The sequence below is a fragment of the Clytia hemisphaerica genome, unplaced genomic scaffold (genome assembly GCF_902728285.1).
Source record: "Clytia hemisphaerica strain Z4C2 unplaced genomic scaffold, Clytia hemisphaerica genome assembly, whole genome shotgun sequence".
Classification (NCBI taxonomy): domain Eukaryota; kingdom Metazoa; phylum Cnidaria; class Hydrozoa; order Leptothecata; family Clytiidae; genus Clytia; species Clytia hemisphaerica.
This window is the reverse complement of record NW_027103938.1, coordinates 1209491-1230303: the sequence shown is the minus strand read 5'-3', so window position 1 is coordinate 1230303 and position 20813 is coordinate 1209491. Positions and strand designations below refer to the sequence as shown.

Genomic DNA, 20813 nt, shown 5'->3' with positions numbered 1-20813 from the left:
TACCTTATCGGGGGAAAAGTGACGAAATTTTGGACAAGTGATGAATATTTTCCCCAACGAAAATTTTTCCCCGATAAGGTATTGTGTAAAAATCTTTCTCCTAGGAAATACACTTTTGTAAACGAAATTTTTATCAAACATAAATTTTTATCTCTTTTGCTTATTCATATTTATAAATATACGTTTAAATAAAGAAAAATAAATGATCAAATATTTACATTTAAACAACAAAAAAATACAATTTTTCTCAAGGAAGTTTTGTCCTAAAATTCTCATAGGCTCGAGCAGATCTCAGACATAGCAGAGTTAATTAACTAGACCTATTATTGTACTTGGCTAAAAGATTCATTCTATTGCACACTGGGACACCCGTCCTACTGGAAAATTTCGCCAAAATTTCGCCCAGGGGACATTTGGCTGCATGTAGGGCAAAACACCCGACAACTTCAGTCCCACGAGAATATTCAAATGAAAGTCAATATTACCGTGGGACTGAAGTTGTAGGGTGTTTTGACCCCTGGACGAAATTTTGGCAAAATTTTCCAGTAGAGCGGTGGTCCTAGAATATTGACTTGCATTTCATTCCTATTTCAAATTCAATGTAAAAATTGCATTCCAAAATTATTGCACTGGAATTTTTTTTGGTTATGAACAACATAACTGCTATCCCCATTCGGACGTTGATAGGAATTTTTATCCCCGCTGTGGGAAATGTATGTGGCACTCATATGATCTGGCTTACGTCATGTGCCGCGCTTAAGGGTGGGGTTTTTCAGCATCCCAAAATGCACTGTAAGGATGTGTTTCAAGGGTCGAATTTTAAAACAAATTAATAATTGTTAAAAAGAAAGGTTTTTACTTCTCGTTTGTTTGAAAAATTTTCTATTGTCTTATAATTACAGCTGTCAAGAATAATTTTCTCAATTTTTCTTTGAAACAGAAAATTTCCCAAGCTTCTTCTTTCACGCAGATTTACAGCTGAGAAATATAGTGCACTATAAGGGCTGGTAAATCAAGAGAAAATGCACTGAAAGGGTACCTTTTCAGCCATATTGAACTGCACTGTTAGGGTACGATTTTGAAAAGCAGATTTTGCGCGACACATACCGTCGTTTCGAAATCGAGTGCCCCCCCCCCCGGGATTGAGAATTATCAAAAGAAAAGAATGCAGCTTTTCACCTTGAAATTCATCCAAAGTGCCACGGTAAATCTTTTTCCCGGTGTGCATCTTGTTTAAGAAAAGTGCATTCTTTACCTGTAAGAATGTTCGTTTCCAATTTACCAGAAATAATTATGAATTATCTAACAAGCAAAGAGCCAATAACAACATGGAAATTGATCGCCATTTTGCAACAAGTTTGATCTCCTTCTGTGATTCTCATTCAAGAAAAGGAATATTCCTAATTCGATAACTCTAATAACTCAGATGGCTCAAAATCACTACTTAACAGTCTCTATAAATACTAAACTTGCTTCTAACGCCTCCAGATTTGCACTCTGTTGATGTGCTTTTAAAGAATGTTATTAGTAACAAAGCTAAGAATATGAAAAATCCCAGTGCAAAACGAGCAGCCTTTTCAGGTTTCACTGCATTGGAAATGGCGATTTTCCACTCATTTAATTGTTGGAGTTTATCTGAAGGAAACACACTATTATTGTTGAGTGTAGGCTGGTAAAAGAATTCGTACATTCCATCCTAAAAAAGGGAATTAAACAAAAGCTTAGAAAATTGCCATAAAGAATTTAACTGTAGACCAGTCCATAAAAAACTCCCGCTGATTTAAATTGGTCATGAACTATCGAAGCTACCTGTTAACGTAACGATCCAAAATTTGCTCAATAATCAAATTACTTTCTATGTCACTGATTAGTTGATTTGGTAATAAGGCCGTTCTCCACTTTCGCGCGAAATGAGCATAAAGTTTTTGTAAGGTCATTGGTCGGTTGAAAAATGAAGCAATTCCACTGGTCAACATTGACGTAACGGTTGAAAAACTTCCTTCAACTTTTTTTTGTTCGCGCGAAACTTTCTTATGACGTAAATTTTTCTTCAGGCAAAAAAGGTTAAGAAAAAAACTGTCACCCATTTCGCGTGAAAGTGGAGACCGGCCTTAACATTACATCATAATTTTGAGACTAAATCAATCGGATTGATTTGATTGCTGAGCAGACTTTTGGAGTGTTAGGGTTACTGCGGTAGTCTAGCCAAATCTGGTGTCGAACCCGACCTTGAGTTGATCCCATAGTCTGATAATTACATTTCTTGTAAAAAGGAGGATAACCAATTACCCTAAGGCTCTCCTCCAAACAAACACTTACAGCGAAAAAAATCCCCATTGAGATTTGACCCGAAAATTCGTAAGATGTAACCCTTCCGAATTATTGAAAAAAGAAAGTCTTGCAACTTGAAATAGTTTTGCGATCTATACGCGTTGTCGGAAAAAGAGTGACTAAACTTACTTCTAAAGAGAAAAAACTTACTTGAAAACAGAAAGTCTTGCAACTTTAGAAAAATATGAAATACGAATATCATTAAACTCACCCATCCGCCATTATCTTGTATCCAATCTTTCAGTCTCATCACGATAAATAACGTTGCCCAATCGCAAATACGTCGTACTAAAATACTCCGCCCGTTCCGCGTACACTCCGCTGCTAGACTTCCGGAAAACGACAACAGTGAAATGATGAGCGGCCATGAAACTCCTCGCTTGAACAGATTCTCAGCAAACTCACTAAAATAAAATGAATGGGAATGGATATGCTGAAAATGCAACTTCGGCTACAAAGTGCAACCTATAAGAATATATGAATATTCTCGGATGTGTCTTTATTTCCGGTAATCTCCACCCGATTCAAACTCCGCCCTTAAATCTGTTTTTTTTTTGCTCCGTCTCCAGTTTAAAGAGAGTCAACACCTAAACAGCTCAATGTTTTTCAACGACATTTCACCTATATACCTTTGGTTAGACAATACTTTGACCAAGCTTACATGCTACAGATCCCTTATACGAAACGAAATATTAGTTAGAAATGACTCAAAACAAACCACTAGAATTGATCAATATAGTTTCGAAACAACAGGGGGGGCAATAATGTATGGGTGTGGTCTTTATAATGATGCTCACCTATACGTTCTACATACAGTCCGCTCGTCTTGAACCGGTATGTTTAACTTGAATGTGATTTCCGTATAGAGTTCCGGATGTGAAGAGACTATCAAATCAATCATATCTTTTACGCATTGCATTGTTTTCTCGGACGGCGTTTCGTAAAGTTTCGGACTTTTGATCGGAGAATGATCGATAGAGGCTTTTGTCATTCGATGACGAATCGCTTTATCGCATATCGTTCTGGTTAGTTCTTCTAAGACACAATTCGATTGTTTGATCCATAAAGAACGAGGCCCGAGTTTCGAACAACGATACAAATAAATCCAGAGTGTAGTTTGTGATTTCTTTGTGGCAACCATTTCTTCTGCTCCTGAGAACGAACAAAAACATAAATTGTCAAAGTTTTTTCTTTTCACATCTTGAAAGTTGTTACTGAAATTAACTACGAGACGTGTAAAGCATTGCAAAAAGGTTCAGACAGGAGCCAAAAACAGTTTTTCCTAAGTTTATATTAGATTTAGAGCAAGGCTTTTCTCCATGAAAAGATGTTTTGATATTTTCCTAAATGTTTTCGTAGTCGACAATGAAATAATGGAAATCACTGAAATACAAGCTATTTAATTATAATATTCGTTTCGCTACATATACAGCACATGCTAGGGCCACGCCCAAAGGTTCAACCATGCCCAAATTTGTATCACTTAATAAATAAAGAATCTTGAAAAGAAGACTCCCTAAGTTCCCATTGTTAAATAGTACATTTTAACTAGGTCAAAGCACATAAGAAAAGTAAAAGAAAAACAATCAAAACTAAAACAAACCAAAGTCAGACACCAGAGAAAAAGATCTACGACTGGCACATGCTTCACGCAATTATCGATATAATTAGTGATCCAGTATACAGTTCTTCCGGGTCAATTGTATAATTGTTGATTAGAGTAATTTAACTTTCCTGATTTCGTGGGGTACCAAATATCAAAATCATTTACTCAAACGTTATATGGACGTCATGGAGATAAAGTCAATTGGTTCCCTTACTGATTGATTGTGGGAGCGATTCCCGCCCAATGACAAACATTTTCACAACATCAGATTTCAAAATTCTCTTTGTTAAGCATTCAAGATTAAAGAGCTGTAAGCAGGGTTATTCCCTAAACCTCTTTTTCAAACAAAAAGTTGAGGAATAGAAAATCTAATTCAAAATATGTTTTACAAGTTCCTTAATTTTCATGACGTTGTAACTCCAATACTTATTCTAAGTATTCGACGTACGGTAGATCTTTCAAAAATATAAAAGTTTACCCGTTGAAATAGTGCAAGCTTCTACAAAGATTCGATCCTAGTGACCATTTTAAACATGTAACCAATCTTTTCGCATAAAAATAATTCGTACCTATTAGTAAAAATGTCTTTTCTATTTCATCTGTCCCTTCAAGAGCAACCACGAGATATCGTTTGGCTTGCTTGATTTAGAACAGCACGACTGAGTACATATTAAATAGAGTTCCTTATGGAACATGGAAGTACTTTCACGATCTCTAATGTGCTGGTACCTTTGTTAAATGGTTTCCATCATGAAATCCATTTCCCTTTAACCATTTTCAACAAAAACAATTAAGATTATAAGCCAAAGTTTTATCAAATTAAGAGAAGATTTAGGCGGAAGACAAACGCTGTTAGCAAACATCCCAGCTAAAAAATACTATGGTTTTGTTACACGCTTTTTTTTATAAGAATGGTGTAAATCCATTTCATCATGGATATTCTTAACTTTTTTGGGAAAATCATCCTAAAATATTCTTACAGCATTCTTAGGTTATAGGATCCCAATTCAGACTAGATTTAACATTTAGTACATACTTCTCAACCATAAAATGGCAATTTTGGGAAAGAAATGAGCCTTACTTGGCGTCTTGGGGGTAATTGACAATTTATAATCGAAAATGCTCTAAAAATGGCATTCTTAGCTAGAGTAGCAAACTTCCATGATGGTGATATTCTTAGCATTATTCTTAGTTTTTTGGCCATTTTCATATTGGACATTCTTATAAAGTGTAGGTATTCTTATATAAAAAGCGTGTTTTGTAGAATTTTTCGAGTTCTGCTAAAATTTGAACATTGAACATTGAACATTTATCATACCGTTGAGTTTAAAAGTTCAGAACTCCAAATGGCTTCAAGTTCGGTCAACTCTCTTCTATTCCGCGAGTCTCTTTAATTCGAATCTTTTTAAAATTCGAGCAAAAAACGTCGCTCCCTTTCAGCAGGAAAGTATTTCGAAGATCTCTATAATTCGGAAAAGATTTTCTGTCCCTTGAAAATCGAAATAGAGAGAGTCGCCTGTACTAATTTCTTCCATACCAAGACTTCATATAAATAAACAATTCAAAGACGAATAAACCATATGTTCTTACTTCGAAGATTGAAATTTCGTAAACGATATTTTTTGCGTTTCTGTCGAAGGAATATTTCTTCGTCCATTCTTTTCTTCTTCCGTCAACTCGGTAAAATTTAATTTCGGATTTCAAGTTTCAATCTTTAAGATCGTTCGGATTTCCTTATTCAGAAATGCAAATAATGAATATAGTCGATTCAATAAATATTTTTTGAAGTGTCAAAACCAAGTAAAATAAAAATCAATAAACGTTGAGTGTAGTATAAACCTTCCGATATCAAGAATAAAATGGTTATATTCATTCAGTATTTTACAACTGACAACTGTGAGATCCTAGCTATAGATATCATCTTTGATACTCGGAAAAGAATGATAAATAAAATTCACAAAAACAAGAAAAAAGTGACAGTTCCTTATATGAATTTAGGTTATTTTGTCTTCTCTTCGAATTGGAACGAAAAAATTATTCTTCCTCTCAAAAAAAAAATTTTCCTTTCTTTCCTCCTACGGATCTTTCATTTGAAAACCGTCACGTTAAATTCTCCTTTACGACTAGTAAAACTGCATAAAGAACATAATGCAAAATAAAATTTTCCTTTCATTTCATATGTTTAACTTCTCTCATTTCAAAAAGAGACGTTCTGCTACCAGGCTACCCACTGGTTGCCTGGCTATAATGTCTACACAAAAACGAAATGATTTTCTTCCTCAACAACCTATTAAAGCATCTTTAACACGTGAAATCTTACGCAAAAGTTACCGACGTATAATCAAATGGCGTAAGTTTTAATCCTAAAAATTGAAAAATAAAGAGAAGAGGAAAAACTTGAAATTTCTCACAGTGGATAATAAAATTTTCTCAGCTTTAATTGTCATCAAATAATGAAAATGAAAATAAAAGAATCGCCGTTAAAAATGTCTTCAGGCTGTTGCATTTCTCAATGAAAACTGCTCGAGATTGAGAGAAAAAAAATCTGAACCCTTGACGATTAAAAATATGCCTTCATTTTCTTTCAGCGAGATTCTAATGGAGGTTAGAATGCAACTTAATCTAAAATATAAACATTAGGAACTTCGGCGAATAAAAACATCAACATTATCTCAAAAGTTATAATCACGGAAAAAAGGGACAATAATTATCCAGTCGAAAGGTTGTTGGTGAAATAAATTAGCGCTAGAATAAATGAGTCTCATTTAGCAGCTATAAAATAGCATGAAATGATTTCCTCTTTATTACAAAGTCTCTTAGTTATTTTAAAAAATTTTCTTGATTATCGTCGGATTTGAGAAATACACTACGTGAATTCAATTTTGCAAGAGTGCCTTCCCAAGGCCTAGAAACTCAAAACTTCCCGAATATCTCATCATCAAAAACCGTTCTTACACACGGACTTATTGTGGAGATTAAAACGGGGGTGGGGCGTAAATAGGGGTAAATCGCTCGTTTTTCTATTACTTAGTCTTGCATCATTTAACATGGAGGACTAAGTGAAGTCTACCGACTTACCAGGATGGCAAGCTGTGTCTCTGGTCTAATCAGAAAAACATTACGTAAACCATGAAACCGTAAAAAAAATTGACGATCTCTTTTTATCGATTAAAAAAGATGTTCCGATTTCGATCCATTGCAGAAATTTGAAGACTAAAAAAATAGAACTAACCTTTGAAACTTTGAAACGTCCTCACGAATACCACAGCCGACTTTCTATCATTCTCATAAAGTAACAAAACAAAGACAACTTTAATATGGAAACTTGACTTGTATCTACCGCGAGGCACATTAAAAAACATTAAAAAACTTTAATTGCTTTCGCTACACGAGGCAATTCCTCAGAGTTTCGAGTTTCTAGTTTTCAAAACAATTAGACAGCTCAATGCTTTCCTTTTTAGACAAGAAGATTCAAGAGCAATTTAAAACTTTTGGCGAGACAATTAAATCTTCAATTCTAGAAGAAATCCAGTCATCCTTGACCAAAGCCAAAACGTCCTACGCTGACGCAACAAAAATTACGTCTCAAGTAACAACAAGCGGTTTAAAGTCCATTATAAAAGAGGCTCGCTACGAAGAGATAAAAGAAAAAAAAGACCATGACCAGCGGCAAAGAAATGTCGTCATCTATGGAGTTGCTGAATGGACTGGTGAAGATAAAAAACGAGGGTGATAAAAGGTATATTGTTAAAGCCACATCAAGACGGTAAAAATTCCACCTCCAACTATAAAGAACGTATCAAGAATCGGTACCGAGGAAACCAACAAAAAGAGGCCAATGAAACTTGTCCTTGGTTCAGAAAAAGAAAAGTTATCCCTCCATCACAGCCTGTCAGCCCTCAAAGGAAACGACGACTATAAAGGAATAAGCATTACGGAAGACCTGACTCGAACTGAAAGAGCAGTTCTAAAGGAATGGCTGCATAAAGCAAATAATCTGAACCTAGACGATACTGAATGGGTACACCGCGTTCGGGGAAACTCAAAAGACGGTTACGGCCTCAGGAAGTTTCGTCGAAGAGAAAACCAACAATAACACTTCACAAAATTTGGCTGAAAATCGACCCTTATAGTGCAATTTCAGGGCAAATTTTTTTGAAATTTCTCAAATTTTACCTCAAAATTTGGTATTTTCTCAAATTTTACACCCTTGCAGTGCACTTTTTCCCACTTGCTCACAAATCAACCCTTACAGTGCACTTTCCAAAGTCCAAAAAACCTACCCTTAAGGGCCGCACGTCCGGTAGGTCACTTACCTGGAATGTCCCCCGGGCCTTCGATAATCTTTTGACATTTGAATCGCATATAGGAAATCTTTGCAAGAAAGCTAGTTTGAAAATAACCACCTCAGCCAGAATGAGCACATATCTCAGTTTAGAAAAAAAGAAACGCTTAATGAATGCTTTCATTAAATGCCACTTCAATTACTGTCCTCTCATATGGATGTTTCATAGCAGGGCTCTAGAGGATAAAATCAACAATCTACATAAAAAATGCTTGAGAATCGTTTACTCAGACTACAACATCTTTCGAAGATCTGTTGAAACTTGACAACGGTTCCACCTTCCATCAACGAGCAATTCAATCCTTATCCACAGAGGCCACAGAGCTATTTAAATCAAAACTCAATGAATCAGAAAGTAAAATCTTTCTCAAAAACCAATGTAAGATCAAAACGAGAAAAAGAAATTTCTTTCGTAGTAGAGTAGTTGAAAGTGAAATGAATGGAAAATCGTCTTTAGCTTTCCTGGGACCTAAAATCTGGGCTACCCTTCCCGATGACTTAAAAACTTAAAAACTTAAAAACCTAGATGAATTTAAAAAAGAAGTCAATGCAATTGAGGCCCACTACTTGTCCTTGCCGAACCTGTCGCACCTTTATCCATGGCGTTGGTTTTATCGATTGAATTTAAATTAATTTGTAAATAATAGTTGATCTTGAGTATCAACTTTCTAGATAGATTTGTAATTAATAGTTGATATTGATTAGCCTCGAGCTAAGTACACACTGTACTACTTTGCATCAACTTTAAAGAAAAGAAACATAAACATAAACATTACGCTCAAGCAATGGAGATTATGGTGACTACATACTTATACCCAATGATAAACGTAAAAGTTTTTACCCCTTACCCTAAAAATAACGGACTGAAACATACATACCCATACTGTTATGTCTGGGAATTTAAGTTCTTTTGTCAGAAAATCTAGTGGGGATGGAAAAAATAGGTCAATATTTTGCAGTGAGGATTGGTTTATTTGATTATTTTCAGTGTGGGGATAAAAATTGGAGGATAATTATCAACCGAGTACGATATTTTGGTCAATCTTTCCAGTTGGAAGGGTTCCCAGTGGGTTCTGTGAGAAGGGGGTGTTTAGAACCTATCTTCTTTAATAAGACTGGGTTCTAAAACTTTATAAGAAGCAAAAATCAAGCTTCTCGGTTACAGATACATCCAAGAGAAAAAAACAAATTAATATTTCTTACCGACATTAAAATCTATCCAAACCAAAACAGTCCGTCAGAATTGTACAAAAAAATTATCAAAAATATGAAAAACAGTATATATAATATGTTTGACTAAGTCAATAATATCAATATGTAATATCTAATGATAGCAAATAAAATTGCATTCTCGTTTTTGTTTCAAACTTAACAACATTTCAGACGTATTTACAAGAATTTTTAAGAGGAAAATAGATATGAGGGGATTTCGTCATAGGTATCGACTTTATCGTTTAATTCGTAATGTGTTTTGATTGAATAATCTACCTTATTTAAGAGTTATCACTACATGAACGAACGAAGGTTTAAAACACAATGTGTATACTTGGTATGCTTTAAATAATGCAATCATCAAAGTTCGAAAGCAGCCGGTGGCGAGGCGACATTTTTTCCCCATGTGCTCTGAGAGTATGCTTCAGCTAGAAAATTTTAATCTGTTCCAGGCCCAGCGGAACGACTCCCCAATCTCGCCGCTTCCGCCGGGCTTCTGTTATATAAGATCTTCGTAAATCAATCAGCTAGAAATGATGATGTTTACTGACGAGACAGGGGTATAATCAAGGTCATCTAACGTGTTCTTGTCTAGGTAAACCTAGAGAGCTTAAGAGCGCATCTTTTAAGAAGACAGGGGTACGATCAAAAGAATATTGATGTGATCTTGTTGCCTAGTAACCCTAGAGGGTTTCAGAGCACATCTTTCGTGAAAAACAAAAAACCAAATATCTTACAAGTGTATCTCGGTAAAAAGTTTTCCCTAGATTTTAGAACACATCCAACTATAGGGTAATAGTAAGTTTAGGGAGACAAATAATGCAATAAAAGTTTCCTAGAAATGGGCTTTTCCAGAAAAAAACCGTACACCCCCTGTTGAGGAGGTCCAACTTTTTGTATGAGCTACCCCTGGAATTCCAACTTAAAATATTGTACCCCCCTTGGAGTTCCAAGAAACGTAAGGGTCAAAACCCTCTGAATTCCGAATTTTTGTGGGTTTTCAAACAACTTTTTCAACTTATTTTTAATGGATTTTTGTAAACCCCTATGGAATTCCGCAACATTTCAAACCTTACCCCCTAGGAACGGAAATTGACCTCCTCAACATGGGGTGTACGGTTTTTTTCTGGGAAAGCCCAATCAGAACACATCAATTAAATAAAAAAGGTCGCAAAATGCGGTCTCCTGTAGAAGATAAGAACACATATTTCTAAAAAATCGCTTCGTCGGCTGCTTCTGAGAATTTACGGATCCTAAGCTAGACGATGCTATCGTCCGTTTAAAGGTCAGTTAAACGCGGGAAAAAGTTCGGGCGTCACGGCGGTTTACGGGAAAAAAGTGGCGGTAGAGTTTTGGAACAACTGTAAACATCTCCGCCACTGCTTACTCCACCCGAATTTATCACGCCTCTCTTAAACTATTCCCTTTTTTAGTGATCTTGTGTAGACGATAGGATCGTCTAATCCTAAGCTAGATCTTGTAAATTAGAATTCTAAAATTGAAAAGAAAATTAAAAGGAAAATCGTCAAAATTTACGAAATTTAATTTTACTTTTGTAAGCGTCGATTTTTTTAATATTTTGGCATACATGTCCCACGTTACAAATTTTCACTCAAAAATCTATTCAACCAAAATGGAGAAATAAATATATTTCTAAATAAATATATTCTACCTCTCAAAACATTGAACGACTTTTCAAAGCAGGAAAAGAGGAAGAAATGATGTCCAGTCTATAGAAGTTTTTTTTGAATCTGTAACGATCTTTAACTCGGTTAGAAAAAAAGTTGACGAAAAGCCACAAGAATTCTTTTCCCATACTCGGAAATGAAGAAAAGTATTGAAAATATTAATATAAACAGATATAAATATTAAAACTTTGGACGGTCTTAAAGGATGACATTTTAAGACTCCAGTTTGAAATTCTTTTGATTAACTTTGGTCTATGATGAGATCTTTCTGATGTGGTAAGGTCAGACAGGTCAGTGTTAACGCTATTCGATAAATTAACTACAGTTTCAACGACTTTCTTGAAAAAAATAGCTTCCAGCCTTCAGCGGTCTAGCCTATTTACCGACTTTTAAATTAAAATGTAAAAGCTCGGAACCACCTCTTTCCTACAAAATAACTTTTTTCTGAACGTCGAAGTTTAGATTTCCAATTCAGTACGATGAAAAAAAAGTGAATTGAAGAGTTTGAAAAAAAAGAGCAAGGTCTTTCCAAAACAAATTTAAATTAGGGATACACCCCCTTCTCACAGACCCACTGGGAACCCTTCCCACTGGAAAAATTGGTCAAAATATCGTCCCCAGTGGAAAATTATACTCTCATTTTTGTCCCTGCTGGAAATAATCAGATAAGCAAATCCTCACTGCAAAATATTGTGCTATTTTTTCCATTCTCACTGAATTTTCTGGCTAGTAGAAAACAATGGAATTCAAATCCCCAGCCATAAAAAACATGGGAATGTCAATCCTCATCAAGTTTCAGTCCGTTATTTTTTACCCCCACTGGCTGATAAAATCCCACCGGGTCTGTGAGAAGGGGGTGTAGGGATGTTCAAAACTTCTCAAAATGCTCAAGTTCGTAGCTGGCGTATGATAGAAAGATATTTTACAAGGTTACTTTGAAACTTTCTAAAAGTGTCATCAACCCTTAGTGGCACATTGTCAATGAAATCGACGCTATTCGAACTTTAATGAATTAATAAAACGTTCTTGTAACTTACCAACCTCGTTCCCTGCGTATTATCAGCTTTTTGATGCTTACTGATAGCGCTAGATAATATTCTCTGGCATCCATAAGTAACGTAAATAAAGCCTGGGATACACGGGGACGAGGTTGGTAACTTACTTACACAATCTTAGCATACAACATCAAAACAGCAATAAAGTAATAATTCCAAAGTAACTTCCTAATTTCAATTTCACCAAAGTCAAAGTCAAAGCTAACGCTATCTAGATCAATGTTGATGTACCGAATCAATTTTCAAAAAAAGTTAGATTGTATTTAAAAAACATTGTAAAACCTTTGATTTCTTGGCAAGCTCTGTAGAACTTCTCATAAAAAAACATCTATCATGCTAAAAGTGGATATCTTATGTAAAATTCAAGCCTCTTTAAGTAAGGAAAGTTTATTTTTGAGATGAGTATCATTCAGATTAGATAGATCATCTTCTGAGGATAGAAGTATTTTCCCATGAGGAGTAATAATCTCTCAATGACGTAATGCTTCAGACATGAATGATGTAATGTTTCAAATTGTATCTCTTCCAAAAGGTCTATTGATAATAACTTCCAAATCCTATGCTTTTAGACATAAAACTCTGTTTATTGTAAACGTGTCAGTTAGGTTCAAATTGTTCTTACCCTGTTATATTTTTAGGGCAAAATACTCCCCAAAAATTCGAGGTTTAAGATTTTTCTTAAATTGATTTTATTTTTGGCAATTTTGAGCCTCGTTGTTCTCATGAAATTTTGTATAAGTGTAAACCCTCCATATTTGAGTGCCAAGGTTCAGATATTCGGCTTTTTCAAGCAGTACGTATTTCAGTGACGTAATACCGAGCAAATCAATCAAAAGGAAAAGAATATACATTTTCGATACATGTTTTTTTATAAGCAAGTGTTTGCCACTATATCAGGCTCGCATTATGCTTAGCATTCTATTGCTCTTAAAAGATAGAGCCATTGTTTAGGTACCAAAAACTGAGCCTGAATATGCTTATAAAACTTATTCTTATAGAAAAAAAAAACATGTATTGTGATTTCATATGTAAGAGGCAACAATTTAAACAAACAAAAAGTTCCAAAGAAAAATTATTGTTAACAATGTCTTGTTGCTTCAGCAAATAGATACTCATATGTCAATGTTCTATAACTCGAACCTCTATAATTCGAATCTTTCTGTTCTAACGGTAGTCCCTTCAGCTTGGCTAGATGCATAAAATATCTAATTCGAACGTTTCTCTAAATTCTTGATAAATTTTGTATCGTATCATCAGAAGAAAGTTTTCTACGGGTTTTCTAATTTTTACTAGAAATGAATAAATAAAATGTTTTAACGACAAAACACTGACCTGAACCTAAATCGTCCTCATCTGAATTTGACGAGTGAACATCCTTTATATCCAGACTTCCAATCTTACGTGTGTTGCGTATTTGTTCAAAACTTCGAAGCATGATAATTTAAGCAGGTCGTAAAATTGTATAAACAAACAATGATGCTTCTTTAACGATGAATACTAATACGATAAAAAATAGTCCTTTGAATAAACTTTCGATTATTTTTAATACCACAACAGCTCCAATTTTAAAAGCTTTGGAATTTCATACATTAACTTTAATATCATTGAAATCTAAAAGCTAAAGTGTAGCCAAAATTCGAGGTAGTAGTTTCCAATTTTGAAAGTATAATTTGCAAAAAAGCATTCATAAACTGCTCCGGTGTTTTGATTATAAACAGTGAATCTCTCTCAACACCATAATAAAAATATAAGAATATCAGCACAAAGTTCAGTATAGAGGTGAATTATCCAAAATACTTTGACATCCTTTTGATTAAAAAAAGTAATTTGCAAAGAGATTATAACAAAAAAATGACATGGAGCTTTGGCTATTATGAAGCGAATTAATAGATTGACAATGTTGTGTGGGCTGCTACATAATGAACAACAATAAGCCCCATCATCATGTGTTAATTATTATCACCATCCCCCACTATTCGCAAATTTACGAGAAATTATTACCTTTAAACTAAACAATGGAACTGAAGCATTGTAACTTGTCTAGCTTTGATGGCAGTAGCGTCTTGTATAAGCGCTTTTTTATAAGAGCAAACTATATAAGAACGTAAGGCTTCGATGGCCAAAATGTTAATACCTTATTGGTATATATTTTCGCGTGTTACAAATTTTCGCGGGTACTTAATTTTGCGAGTTTTTTGGTTAATTTTCGCGAAATTTAATACTGTTTAAAATTTTCAAAATTACAAAACCGCGAAATTAAATACACGCGAAAAAAATTTTCTCAGTATTTTGTTAGTATTTTTACATCAAAAACGTTGTGTTTCAAGCAAAATCAGTCTTTTTCTTGCTTTATATTCCCACTTTCCGAAAATACCTAGTTTAGTGAATCGCAAAATTTAATACACGCGGAAATTTTCCAGAAGTCGGCAATCGCGGAATTTAATACATACGAAACACATTTTTTCGAAAAAATTTCGCGATTCGCGAAAATTTGTAACACGCGAAAATATATACCAATAAGGTAACAAATTAAGAACATTTCAATGCTTTGGGGACTCTAAAACACCCGATTTCTTAGAAAGACGCACAAAATTAACCACAAAATGACGAAAATAAGGACATGTTAAGAACATTTTTAGGCTTAAATCTGAAAAAGTTAAGAACATCCGAAGGCTTCAAAAATTTTGGATGAAAAAAACGTGTATGAATCTTAGCGAGAGATTATTACAGTCTAAGACCCGGTGTAACCCTTTACCCATTGGAAAAATTGATCAAAAAGTCCTCCCAGTGAGAAAAGCACCCAAAAGATTTTGTCAGCACTGTGGAATGGAAAGTTACACTTTAATCCTAACTAGCAAAAGGATCACTAAAACAGGGATGAGTTATGAGTCTTACACAGTCGTTGGTCGCATGACTTCGAGTCAAATTTCCAAATATGCATTAGGATTTTTCATATCTCTTTTAGTTCTACAAAGTCAAATCTATTCGGAATTGTTCCATTTGGATCACTTTTAGACATTAATGAACGAGTTATATGATATAATTAAAAATTGAAAAATTTTTTGAACATTGATTAGACGTTTTATCGTCGATTTAGACCTCTATTGAAGGACTGTAATTCTTATCTCTTTATTTTCGTTTCTTTATGTAACGTTCTAAACATAAATCCACTCAATACTATCTTTTCAACGATGTATTGCTTTAATCTCAGCTTTTATGTCTCAAAACGCTTATTAGAACTATACGCACACCGCATATTCTTTTGGAACATGTATGCAAACTCTATTACCAGTAGCATAATTTGTAAGAATTGAAAGGATTGAAAGAGTCCACAGTAACAAACTAATTAAAGTACACCGAAGTATGGAGCTCACATCTTGAAGTTGTGCAACAAGAAAATTGCTTCGTGTTTTTATGTCATGGAAATGAGAAAGTAAGAAGGAAAATAATTAATTGTTTTTCTGTATCTCAAGCAGACCCAGTATATCATCTTTCGATTGTGTTTTTTATACCGTCGCTAATTTTATTCCATTTGAAATAAACATTTCACTTGGTAGCAAACCCCACGCCTTATCTGCTGATGAGTGTTTTTACCCCCTAATCATGAGAAAAAAGGAGCTCTATCCCATAGAGTTGAAGTTGAAGTTGAAGCTGAAGGTCAAGTGAAAATTGGAATTGTGAGCAAAGTTCCTATACGTGGCAGGACATTTTTTGAAATGTATTTAGTTTATGGTTGAAAATGATGAGATAGAGTCATCGAAATATTCCGCATTATGAATACTTTCTTGTTGTTTTTTATTTAAAAACTAAGAAGGATGCTGATCTTCGGGTTATGTTTTTTCTTGTGGCAGGATAGGTTCCACCATGGCACTGAGAAAGGGGTGTCGAGGATGCTCCAGACTGATGGTATAATCACCCTTAACTCTTGCAACGAAATTTTTGTCTAATGAGCCTTATATGTTTTCTCAGATACACATTTTTTTATAAGCAACACCAATTTTTGGCTCAGGTCTGAAAACTGCTAAGGATTTTCCGGATTTCAGCTAAAAAGGGTTTATGGATTTTGAGCCAAGAATGCCTAGCAGCTTCCAAGATTTTAGCTTTTTAAACTAATTTTATGTCTAAAATACCTCAAATTTGGCATTCAAATACCATTAATCCAAATTTTAATGCGAAATTAAATTTTCCGTTCCTTTTAGAGGAATTTGTTGCATTTCCCAAAGTTTGACCCCATAATCTTTCATATTGTCTTAAATTTAACACCATTTACTCCTTACTGTCTTGTAACTAAATTAGCCTATAAGAACTCAGTATTTATGACAAACGAAAAACTTGAACATAAGTCTTCTTACCGTTCAGGCTCTCATTCTCTTCAATATTTGACATGGTGGCTGTAATGTTTCTTTCTTCGTGAGTGATACGCTTTCAAGGGATGCCTGAAAACTGTCCTAATCAAACAATGAATGGCCAAGAACAACCACATCAACTTCTTTTGCATACAAAGTGCGCAATACTAAACATCGTAAAAAACAATCAAAACATAACAAAAAAGGATTGACATAATTTCTTCAAAAATTACAATTTACAATGTCATGACAATCATGCTCTATTCTCTTCTCCAGGAAAATCTAAAAGGAATAGTTTCATTCAAGAACAATTTCAGCAAATTAATGACCGGAAAATGAGCTTCAAATCCGACTGACAACCAGATCACGACATCACTTGCACAAATAGATGAAAGAAAACATCAATAAAGTCACTGTGTTATTTTGTCTGTTTCTTTCTACACAAACGATTCAAAAAAAACGAACCATCTAATCTAAATTTATCGCATCATAATGACCATTCAGTGACCGCAATTTTCTTTTTAATATCGGTAATAAAACTTCATTTGTTAGATATCTACTGTCCTTTTGAATAAGATTCCACATTATAAGAAGATACTACAGTCATTTTCTACTTTCTAGCGGAAAACGACCAGTTCTCGCATAAAGTTTCCTCTGCCACTTTCTAGTCGAAAACAACCAGGACTCCGGGTAGATGAAAATAAGCTTCGGAAATTTAGGTAATTCCACACAAAATTTTCAGTACCTTTACAAAAAAACCTTTTCCAATTTCATGCCAGCTATCCTGGGAGATTATCCCAAACAGCGGAAAGATCTCGGAAAAGTCAGTGGAATCTTGTTGGGAGAAGTAGAATCTTAAGCAAAACGCATCTAAACCGCATTAACGCACGACTTGTTAGTCGCAGCCTTTGTAGCCCGGGGTCCAGGTACAATCAGGGTCGAAATATATTGGGAATTTTGGTTAATTCCTCGTTTTCAGCAATTTTAAGTTCGGGCAAAAAAGTAGCTTTTGGGCAAATTGATAAATTTATTCGAATATTCCAATTTGAGAGGGATTTATAGACTTCTAGGCTATATTCTGAGCCCTATTGGACCATTCTTAGACTTTTAGTTCCTCAGATCCTAAGTCTTATTACGTCTAGCGTTAAAACTCAAGGTTAAAAAAAAAACTCCACCCGTCCAACCTAATTTAGAGCGCTTCCCAATCGTTTGTGGTTGTAAGATTTCGTGGGAATTTCCCTTTTTTCTCAAAAATTATGACTTTTGATTGTAGTTCTCGATTTTGAGCTTTTGCTTATGTGGACTGTAAAGCTGTCCGCCATATTGTAGTTCTTTTTGGAAGGTAAAAATAGGATAAAGCAACATTTCTATTCGAAAATAAGGTATCTTAAATCTGTTAATAGTGTTCAATCATATTTTTCAACACCAAGTACTTTTTTTGTGGTTTGGAATTTTTGTGTTTTTCTTTCAAAATGGCGAACTCGTCAATTAGCCTCCGTCTCAGAACGCGGTCAGAAAATTTTGCGGATAATTTCACAGCGAAAATGCATCCAGTGAAATGTGAGTAATGTATCATGATTCAAGTCGACTGACATAATTATACACATAATACATGTTACAAGTTCTGCCTACGGATTCTCAAGCTCAGCTATTATAAAACTATTACATGTTAGTAGCAGACCCGACTGACCAATGTTATGTAGCAAGTTGAAACATGAGTTTCTACTGGAAAGATGCAGTTTGTTTTCAAGTTAAATCTTCAAAATAAAGCAAACTGTGTGGGTTTCTTTACTTCCAAACAACCTACCAATAGTTTTGGAACACTCCATAATAAAGGAAGATGGCTTTTCTTGTGGCGATTGTCTTTCTGATACCCCATATAAACATGATGTGACATGAAAGTGAAGAGACATGATTTGTTGGTTTTTGTTTGATTTGTTGACTCATATATCTCATGGCAAATGGGATAGCAAATGACTTTTCATGTATTTCTTGGCTCTACATATGATAGCTCTAACTTTGAACACCTCCAGAATGTTGAAAAAAGCATTTTACGAGATAAGTTTCAATTATAATTTTCATGGAAATTTTTAATCGCCAGATTTGGCTTTGCGTCAGTTTTGTTTGGTTGATGTTTGGTATTTGTCTCATTAAAAGCACAATGAAATAAATGCCCCCACAGTCACTCTACACATGATGCCTCCAGCCATGATTGGTATCAGAATGTCGGAAAAAAACATTTTACGAGAAATTGTTGATAGAAATTATATTGACTTATTTTTACAATTTTGGCGGTGTGGGTTTAGTTGGTTGATAATGTTTACACTGTGGGATAGTTTTCAAAAAACAGTTATATTGATTATTGTTTGTTGGAATTGATTACCAAAAAAAAGAGAACCTTTTTTGATAAATACTTTATTTTTTTCATGAATCGAAAAAACCGTGTGGATAGTATGTCTTGTAGTAACACCAATGCAGTGTCTGTTTTCAAATTTTGAAAGCTTTATATCTACTGAATCTGTGAATTGAAGCTCTGACTAGCTCTATGTTTAACTTTAAAACTTTGAGCCATGTTTTTTTCTTTGTTGCTATTAAAGATAGATTTTTAAATTGTCGTAATGTAAATTTATGGTAAAGTTTTAGTTTTTGAGTTTAGTTCATCAGTAGTACATACAGTAGTATTTTTTCAGTAATCCTTTCTTGTAAATATAGTAACATTTAACCAGACTCGCTGCCCTCATTATATTCAAATTTTCATTTTTTTAGGACTGATAAGTACATATTTTTAAACACCAAAACAAAGCAAACAACATGCCAGTTCTTTCTGGACAAATATATATGTATACTTTATTCTGTGCTTTGAGTTCTATTTTAATCAACCCTCTCAACTGCTGATCTTTCAACTATCATTTAGGAGTATAGAATGGGCTTCCATAGTACATTTTCTCTAAGTATTTTTGTGCAAATTTTCAAAAAGAAGTACACTTCTTGACTGTCCTTGTCCCTTATATTAAAGTTGTTCTGATGGAGGACATTGCTATTTTTGGTAGCCTTCACATATCAATAAGGAACTTTGTTGTTTGTTTGTAAATGTTTTTTTCTGATGAAATCATACTAATCTGAAACTATTAGGCCTCTATGAACTTTCTAGAACAATAATCTTGCTCTAATCTTGAGAAACACTGGAAAAATAGGTTAACATTCCCTGCCATAATTTCACAGATTTCCTCTGCTTTCTGCTTGAAAACGCTGTCGCATAGCCGAAAACGAAAGTGAAACTGTGAAAACGTCCGCAAATTCGGGCCCAGTCCTCTTCCGAGACGGAGGCTAATTGCGCCTAGTCTACTACGCTGGACTCAGCGTCATCAAAAATTATCAAAAACCAAAGTTCAGCCAGAAACCAGACTCTAGTCTATAGCCTCAGAGTCAGAAGATTTTTTGGGGGGGGGGGGCAAGCATTGAAGTATAAGCCCGAAGGGCTAGAATCGAATCTCTAACCTTTCTCAGGCAAGAAAAAGTGAAGCCTTAAAATATGCGCCTTATTTTTGACGACGGATTGAATCTAGCAATTCTTTTGTTTTCGAGTGATATTTTTTTCGAAATTTAGCGGTAAATTTTAGTTTCAATCTGCCATTTGTGTAAAAACCAGGCGGGTCGCTCAAGGCCGCGCAACTTTGGTAGGATTTGTTGGCTTCAAATCCTACCAAGGAGATTGACCTCTAGCCTTCGGCTTGAAACTCAATGGTTCGAACCCCGGTCGGGTCGATAATTCAAGGTCAGTTAAAACACTTTAGAATAGTCAGAAAACATAGTAAATAAGTTAGAAAAGTCACCAGGGGGTCAAAAGAAGCCTCAGAGAAGATAGGCAGAGATAAAAAGTCGATGTCGGTTTTCCTTCTTTTAAGACCTTGTAATTATTGTTTCCCCTTTTTTAGCCTCGTTTTGGCGAAAAACTCGTCCCCAGGCCCCAAAAATCAAATTTCAGCCAAATCGAACAATTTTGGAAGTCTCCAGGCTGCCCCTAAGTTTTGGAACATACACATAGAAAGACAGACATTCTCAGATTCTAGCTCAACTGAAGTTGAAAGTAAGCAATTTTCAGCTTATAAAAAGATATCATGACGTCAAAAGCAAACTTGAGAATGATTGAAAAGTACCTGAATGCGTTGCAATGGTTGGCAATGATTCATTTCTACAAAAAAGAGAGAACGAAGGCCACCTCAAGTTTAA

The 20813-nt window shown here is 34.7% G+C and overlaps 1 protein-coding gene across 4 annotated transcripts; it reads right to left on the bottom strand.

The window, feature by feature from the left end:
• Window positions 1-127: 127 nt before the first annotated feature.
• LOC136809897 (apoptosis regulator BAX-like) lies at window positions 128-20774 on the bottom strand. Of its 4 annotated transcripts, XM_067066460.1 has the most exons (5): window positions 20741-20774; window positions 16590-16750; window positions 3129-3483; window positions 2543-2735; window positions 128-1696 (listed from the first exon to the last, which is right to left on the bottom strand). In XM_067066460.1, exons 2-5 carry the CDS (start codon window positions 16621-16623, stop codon window positions 1445-1447), a joined length of 834 nt encoding a protein of 277 aa, XP_066922561.1. In that variant the 5' UTR covers window positions 16624-16750; window positions 20741-20774; the 3' UTR covers window positions 128-1444. The 4 variants fall into 4 exon arrangements, with proteins under 4 accessions (XP_066922561.1, XP_066922559.1, XP_066922560.1 ...); XM_067066458.1 differs by lacking the exons at window positions 16590-16750; window positions 20741-20774 and adding an exon at window positions 13570-13983; XM_067066459.1 differs by lacking the exons at window positions 16590-16750; window positions 20741-20774 and adding an exon at window positions 5528-5651.
• Between the last annotated feature and the right edge of the window lie 39 nt (window positions 20775-20813).

What these genes read in the sequence shown, in the direction of transcription:
- LOC136809897 (XM_067066458.1), bottom strand. Translation starts at nt 13,672, where the DNA reads ATGCTTCGAAGTTTTGAACAAATACGCAACACACGTAAGATTGGAAGT. An exon ending in TGAGGACGATTTAGGTTCAG is followed by an intron (nt 3,484 to 13,569) that starts GTCAGTGTTTTG and finishes GTTCGTTCTCAG; the next exon opens with GAGCAGAAGAAATGGTTGCC. An exon ending in ACTGTATGTAGAACGTATAG is followed by an intron (nt 2,736 to 3,128) that starts GTGAGCATCATT and finishes ATTTTATTTTAG; the next exon opens with TGAGTTTGCTGAGAATCTGT.